Here is an 8,392-nt window from a genome sequence, read left to right on the forward strand (position 1 = left end):
TCCAATCACCTGATGTCCAGCCACACCCTGTTACCCTCTTTCTCTCTGATGTTTCAGCTACCAGGTCAGAGATTACTTCATTTAAATCATCTTATTACTCTGGTTACATTTCTCATGGACATAATGTGCAGACTCTCAGCGTTCATCCACATTCGAATTGGATCAGCGGTTTGGGTCTCTTTTTAAAGGGACGAAAATTAACTGGACAGTTGACTCAAAGGCCATTTTATGGGCAGGTGTGGGCAGCTCCTTTGTTATGTCATTGTCAATTAAGCAGATAAAAGGCCTGGAGTTGATTTGAGGTGTGGTGCTTGCATTTGTAAAATGTTGCTGTAAACTGACAACATGCAGTCAAAGGAGCTCCCCATGCAGGTACAACAAGCCATCCTCGAGCTGTGAAAACAGAAAAACATCTAAGAATTTGCTACGATATTACGAGTGGTAACCAGCAGTTTGTTAAAGCAAAGAAGTGGGATATTCTTGAATGGTCAAGTCACTCGCCTGATCTTAACCCAATGAACAGACAGAAAGGCCCTCAAACAAACAGCTCTCATTAGCTCAGTCACAGATAGATTCAAATGATTTTTTCAGCGTAATCATATATTTATATACTTGACATGACATGAATATACCGTTTCTCTTTATGATTGTATGATCTCTCAATACTTCCTTTTAACGCAACCCCATATGAATATCATGATTCCAATATGATTACGTTTTAACTCAGTTACATAGGAATACTTGTTCTCTTCATGGGTCTGTGGTTCAAACACAATATACTCTATATGGTTCCTTATATTAAATCATACATGGTAAAGTCAGACATTCCCTAAATGTAAAAGCTTGTCCGCCTCAGACAAGATGTGGGCGTTGTGCCATTGTTACGTTCTCAGTTAACACAAACAGAAGCACACACTGTCATGGTCCTGAGTCTGTCGACTCAGTGTTTTGTGTTTCTTTGTGCTTTTGTTATTCTGATTAGGTATCCCAGTATTATTCGCCGTTTTGTTAGGTTTCTGATTTGTGCCTGTCCTGCTCCCTCCTTCCATGTACCCCCTGTCTGTCCATGATGTCATTATGCCTGCTTATGAGTCTGCGTCTGTGTCTCTGTCTGTCGTGTGCAGTGTTGGGACTAACGCGTTATTAAGTAACGCGTTACAGTAACTAGGTTATTATTGTGGTAACGAGCACGGTAACTAGTTATTATGCCAAAATCAGGAACGCGTTACTCGTTACTGGGATTTAGATAGGCTCGTTATTCGTTACTTCGTGTGGTGGCATCGCGGAGCTTCCACAGATTCAGTAACATTAGCAAGTGGTGGAGGCCAGCAGGTGGATGAGGGAAAGGGGAGGCAGGAGGAGCAGAGACCCGAGGCGGTGAACTGAACTTCAGGTAAGAAGTTATGACCTGCAGTCTATCTGGGTCAGATATAAACCAAGTTTAGGTGGAGGAGGTCGCGCTAAACAACAGCACGTTTAAGCTTGATCAGCTGTTGTTAGCATTTATTTAATATTACTTTCTAGTATCAGCTGATGTTTGCTGGAGCCACAGCTGTAAAGCTGCTGGTCATGATGTCCGTTGGATATGTGGTGAGAGGGAAACATGCAGATGAAACCAGGAGATGTCTTTACTGAATCATCAGAGCTGAACAGGTGATGGAGAAACAGGTTTACCTTTTAGGTGACATGGATGAGTTGAAGTTATGAACTGTTTCTGAGAGACAAATAACACCAGGATCCTTTTCTAAGCAGCTGACAGCTGGTAACTGTGCAGGGGCGGGTCTAGCAAAGTGTTGCCAGGGGGGCAGGTAGGGCATTAACAGGGAGAGGGGGGCACAAAGAAATACTTTTCTTTCTTATTCTCATTTAAAATGTCTCACTTTAACAAATAATTATCTGAATCTTACAACAAACGATTGATAGATTGATACATATATACCATCAGAACAGTGTCCATCACTGTCACAACAGCGTTTGTTTGCATTCACACACACAGACAAAAGACCAGAACTCTGGTATCAGAAACATTTCATTGTGGTGATTCTAACTTTATTGATTACATTTTGATTAGATCTATTTAGTGTGTGAATGTGTGGATGACTGAATGTGTAAAGCGCTATACAAATACAGGCCATTTACCACTTATTCTATCATATTCTGATTAGATTTAAGAATAATTAACTATTAGCAAAACCACACACTGTACAGATAAACTCTGGTATGTCACTCTATATGACTTTAATCATAAAAGGCTGTATGTAAAGTCCTTTTGCCCTCCCTCAGATGTATTGAGAGATAAGCCGGAGGAACCTGTCTAATCTCTTTCACCTCTCTCTTAATAGCTGTCTCACTAGTACCTGTGAGCATTGCTACAGTGTTCAGCGTCCCATGCTTCATCAGAATTACTTACAAAATAAATGCATAGAACAGGCCTGGACAAAAATGATGGTTCCCACAACTTAATATTTTGTTGCACAACCTTTTGAGACAATCGCTGCAATCAAACGATTCCTGTAACTGTCAATGAGACTTCTGCACCTCAGCAGGTATTTTGGCCCACTCTTCATGAGCAAACTGCTCCAGTTGTTTCCGGGTTGAAGGGCGCCTTTTCCAGACGGCATGTTTCAGCTCCTTCCAAAGATGCTCAATAGGATTGAGGTCAGGGCTCATAGAAGGCCACTTTAAAATAGTCCAATGTTTTCCTCTTAGCCATTCTTGGGGGTTTTAGCTCTCTGCTTTGGGTCATTGTCCTGTTGCAAGACCCATGACTGCGACTGAGACCAAGCTTTCTGACACTGGCCAGCACATTTCTCTCTAGAATCCCTTGATAGTCTTGAGATTTCATTGTACCCTGCACAGATTCAAGACACTGTGCCAGATCAAGCAAAGTCTGTGAACATAGACCCGATGTGCCTTGGCAAAAAGTTCCATTTTTGTCTCATCCTTCCACAGGACTTTCTCTCAGAATCTTTGTGGCTTGTCAACATGTAGGTTGGCATATTCCAGTCTGGCTTTTTTATTGTTTGCTTTCAGTAATGGTGTCCTCCTTGGTCGTCTCCCATGTAGTCCACTTCGGCTCAAACAACGATGGATGGTGTGATCTGACGCGGATGTTCCTTGAGCATGAAGTTCACCTTGAATCTCTTCAGAAGTCTTTCCGGGCTCTTTTGTTACCAATCAGATTATCCGTCTCAATTTTCCCCCTGCAGCCACGTCCAGGGAGGTCGACTTCCACTCAGAAAACAATACCAAAAAGAGTCAGTCACAGAATGAGGTGTTGGGGATTGTCAAGGAAGTTTTTGATGGGAGCAACCCAGATAGTTAAAAGCTGCTCAACCCACAATGTCAAAGACAGTGTGAAGCAGGCAGGATTGGGGACCCAAAATGCAGACTCTCAGAGGCAGGACTAACTCAAAACACAGATTTATTTCTGATTACAAAAAAAAGAAGTATAAAATCTATGAACTAAACGGATAGGCAGCACACACAGCCAGGAATAGATGGAGAACGAGACGCCCGACAGAGGGAGACGCAGACACTATACATAATAGGGGAATAGGGCAGGTCCTGCCCCAAGTGGAGGAGTTTAAGTATCTCGGGGTCTTGTTCATGAGTAACGGGAGAAGGCACCGAGAGATCGACAGGTGCTGCAGTGATGCGGACGCTGCACCGGTCTGTTGTGATGAAGAGAGAGCTGAGTGTAAAAGCGAAGCTCTCAATGTACCGGTCGATCTACGTCCCTACCCTCACCTATGGTCACGAGCTGTGGGTAGTGACCGAAAGAACGAGATCAAGGATACAAGCGGCGGATCAATCAACTGATGAGATGTGGGAAGCACACATAGTACACACAGAACAAGTGACTGTCAAAGTAAAACAGGAAGTATGCAAAACACACAGAGACGCAGACTGACTAAGTACAGGCAACAGCAGGAGCAACATAGATACAATGCTGAACAAGGGAATAAACAAGACGTGGGGCATGGAACAGCGGGGATGCATGAAAACAGAAGCCTAAAGACTAGAGAAGTTATATAAAGCGAGCGATTGAGGCACGAGAGAGCAACACACAGAGACATAGGGTAAAAAGCAACATGAAGACTAGACTGACCTCACAGGGGAGGACAAACAGAGCCGAGACAAAGACAAACAGGACACGGAGATGAGACCAGGCATGAACAGGACCAAATGCCAGACAGCCTAAACTAGAAATACAGAAAACTAAACTAGGAACAAGTCACACAAAACCATAACCACAAAACACTGAGTCAACAACCCAGGTACCTTAACCCACAAATACATTTTCCTTACAAATGGCACTATTTAAGCGTAAATAAACAGGCTTTCTAATGGTATAAGATTTGTTGCAAAGAAGTATTGTTATGATAAAGAAATAATCAACCACACACAAATTTCCTTATATTTTGCCCTGTTTAGTGGTCCTTCTAGATGAATAGAGCAATATAAAAACTGTTTCTTTTTTTTATTTAGTAGAATGCATACTAAGTTAAATGTTAATTTCACTCTTAGCTTTAAGGGCTTAAGCATTTAAACCGAATGGAAAGTATTTGATGCTTTCATTCTGTATCTATCAATCAGCTCCACAGTAATATGCCTGAAGATCAAGTTATGAGCTACACTACCAGTCAAAAGTTTGGACACACCTTCTCATTTAATAATAATAATAATGGATTGCATTTATATAGCGCTTTTCGAGACCCTCAACGCTCTTTACAATTCCACTATTCATTCACTCTCACATTCACACACTGGTGGAGGCAGCTACAGTCGTAGCCACAGCTGCCCTGCGGCAGACTGACAGAGGCGAGGCTGCCATATCGCACCATCGGCCACTCTGGCCATCACCAGTAGGCGGTAGGTGAAGTGTCTTGCCCAAGGACACAGCGACCGAGACTGTCCGAGCCGGGGCTCGAACCCGCTAACTGTAATATAACAAGGAAACATCGCTTATTTTTAGACACAGGGCTGCTGATGGCTAAGTGAGTGATTGCCATTACTTGGAAAGAGGTGGATAGACCGAGAAGAAGTAAATGGATTTCAGAGTTAACATCTACTCTGCCCTTAGAAAAGATCACCTACGCAATCAGGGGTAAGCAGCGATACTTTGATAGCATCTGGGGCCCCTTCAAAAACTTCCTTGCTAATAAAGATTTGCCCCACTTGGTGGAAAATTTTGGGGAGGATCCATAGGTGGCCCTCTGCAGTCCATTTGGGAATATGTTTATTGCTTGACATTGAACAACTACTTTCTAATTTACATTGAACATATACCTGTGAGGGTGCATAATTTTTTTTATTTTTTTTCCTCGTTTGTTTTGCTTTTGTGTTGTATTGTGTTGTTTTTTGTTGTTTTGTCGTTGCTGGTTTTTTTTCTCATCCTCTCCTATATGGTGTTATGTGTATAAAGGCAGTATGTGTAGCTTGTAGTCTCTGTAAGTGTAGCTACTTGTTTGGTTACGCTTCATAGATGTGTACACTGCTATGTTCAAAATAAATAAAGACACTGCTGGAAAAAAAAAGAAGCAGAAAGTTAGTGGCCATCCAGGTCTTTATGTCTTTAAGACATTCCTGCAGTTTAACTCATTGGTGTGTGTTATCTGGCTTCATGGACAGAGCTGGGTGTCATCTGCATAGCAGTGAAAATGTGCACGGTGCCTATCAATCCTAAAAGCTTTTAGAGCAAAATATGCTCCCAACTTGCATAATCTGCAAAGACTGTGATAGTGTTTGCAGATTATGCAGTCCTTCTACCAACTGAAAACATTTCACAACTAGACAAGAGTGCAACAACATATCTCTCCTAAAAGTCCTGCAGCTGGTCTCCTCAGACATTTATGGACTCTTGTTTAAAGAACAGGGTGTGGTACGCTGTCCCAACTTTTGTTGATATGTGTTGCTGCCAAAAGAATTCAAAATTAGCCTATTTTTTTTCTTAAAATGGTACATTTTGGTGGCTTGATTCCAGTCTACATGCCAAATATCCTTAGGCTAGATAAGGATCTGGATGCATCCATTGGAGTGTGAACATTAGATAGAAAGAACATAGAGAAAGTGCTTGTGTGAATGAGGCAAGTTGTGCAAAGTGCTTTGAGTGCTCAGAGTAGAAGCGTGTTATATAAGAACCAGTCCCTTTACTTTTTAAAAGATCGGTTTTTGTACCACTGTATTAATACGATTCTGTAGGATTTTCTTATATTATTAATAAATAAATTATTAAATAAATCAAACCAGTTCCTGGCCCGCATATCATTTTAGGCTGTTAAAGAAAACAACAAACAGTAAAGTGGATGCTGAAGATAAACAATCTGAAGGTGTAAAGAAAGGCTTGTTTATCCATTTACCATGAAACAAAGTTGTTTTGTATTTGGAAGATCTGTGTTGTCCCCTCAAAGAAAGAAGGTCCTATAACATCAGTGGGAGAAACGTTTCATCATCATCCAGGTGACGTCTTCAGTCTCAGCTGACTGCAGGTTTCCCCAGCCTTATAAACAGTACATAATGACTGACACCAGCCCACTGAAGGAACAGTTTATAAGATTGGGGAAACCTGCAGTCAGCTGAGACTGAAGACGTCACCTGGATGATGATGAAACGTTTCTCCCACTGACAACGTCGAGATGAACAGAATCAGCTTTTGGAGATTTACTCACCTGGATGATTGAGCGTGGATCAAGACATCCTATTCACCAGCCAGCTGTTTTACTTCATGAATGAATGCAGACTCACTTTCTCCGAGTGCATATTCATGAGATGCCTGCTCCACGAAGAAGCTTTCTGCCCTGTGCTGTTTATGCTGCTGGGAGTTATTTTGCTGGTCTTTCATGGTTTCATGTCTCATAATACATTTTTCATACTGTCTTTGTTAAGCTCTTTAATCCAGCTACGCTTGACAAATCTCTTTTTTTCATTACCGTTAGTCATTTATTTCTTTAACCAAGCTCTTTCTGTTTCACAGAATCAGTTACAGTTGTCTCTGACATTAGTAAAGGCATTTGCTTTACCTAAACCACTGGCAGAGCTACACTATACTCTGACTACAACAAAAGCCACAAAGCTGCTGTGTTACATATTGGTAAGTGCAAGGTGTTGTTTTTTATCAAGTGATAAAAGGTAACATTTTACTAGAAAACAAAAAATATGGCAAAGATTCAATTCAAGTATTCAAGTATTTCAGCAAGTAAGTGAGCGTGCTCCTGTGTTTCTGAGGAGTATGTGTCCTTTATAGTTCATACATAAGGAATGTAAACGAAGCCATGGAAGAATAAAACTGAGGCTGGGAGGAAAACACTGGAAAATGAAGGTGAATCTGACCTGTTGCAGGATCATCCCGGTGTCCAGCTGACTGCTGCTGTGCTGTTAAAAGATCATAAAATCTGGGAGCCTCTGCTGCTGCTGTGTATCTGCATGCCACAATGCACTGATAAGAGAACAAGTTAAACCTGGGTGAGCAGGTGAGTGAGCTGCCCCTCCTCCTCACTGTTCCCCATCTGCTTCCTGTCCCCTTTCTTAAAGTGTTCTGCAAGCTGTGCATGCATTACATGTGGAGCTGAAGAAAGACTTCATTTGGATGCAAAAGTTCAGCTCCTAAAACATCATGAACAGCACAGAGTTGGGTTGAAAGCGCCGTAAATAGCCTGAATTGTTTGGTGGGGAAGGGTTTCAGTACAGTGAGTTTCACTGGCATTAGGAATCCATGTGAATACTTGCACCTTGTAGTTTTGACTCACCTTGATTGTGCTCATTTCACATTTAAATGTAATAAATGATTTTAAGAATTTTCAATGCCTATTTACCGAAAATGATTTACTGTGCATTTTAAATAAACATTTTCCAACTAATTGAAAGTTTTCAATATTTAGGAAGTTGTTGAGTGAGACTGACTCACAGCAGCCAGACTTGTTATATCTCTTGTGTTGAAATATTACAGTGTTTTATTTTTATTAAATATTTATTGTTGTCATTCCCCCAAACTCTTTGGCAGAGAATTACACACAGACTACGTTGTCTGTGATGGCAGGTTTAGGAGCAGCAGAACTCAAACTGATAGTGCAGCATGTGTTCTGCCCTGCGTCATGTTACTGATCCCCAATCATCAAAGTTTGATCAAGTCAGTTTAACGGCAGGCTTGTGGAGAGAATACATCAGGTAATGTTTTCCTATCAAAACAATAAACAATGTGACAGATTACCAGTTGCTTGATTACTAACATTACTTATGCAACTGAGAGCTGCATTACACATTTGCCAGTTTACAACATGAATATTCTCTCTGTGCTTTTCATCTGTGTTTCTGCTCAGGTTCAGGGGCATCAATAATTTGTGGCTTCAGATCAGCTCCTCACCTCAAATTACACTCACTAAGCCAATGTTAA

The 8,392-nt window shown here is 41.3% G+C and overlaps 1 protein-coding gene across 1 annotated transcript in view; it reads right to left on the minus strand.

The window, feature by feature from the left end:
- Positions 1-7,567, minus strand: part of plcd4a (phospholipase C, delta 4a) — a 50,498-nt gene extending 42,931 nt beyond the window's left edge. The window contains exon 1 of the mRNA XM_040014846.1: positions 7,333-7,567. Coding sequence (XP_039870780.1) covers positions 7,333-7,552 — 220 coding nt within the window. The 5' untranslated portion in view covers positions 7,553-7,567. The remainder of the gene's footprint in view (positions 1-7,332) is intronic.
- Between the last annotated feature and the right edge of the window lie 825 nt (positions 7,568-8,392).

The sequence above is a fragment of the Simochromis diagramma genome, unplaced genomic scaffold, assembly GCF_900408965.1.
Source record: "Simochromis diagramma unplaced genomic scaffold, fSimDia1.1 OVJJ01000165.1, whole genome shotgun sequence".
Lineage (NCBI taxonomy): Eukaryota > Metazoa > Chordata > Actinopteri > Cichliformes > Cichlidae > Simochromis > Simochromis diagramma.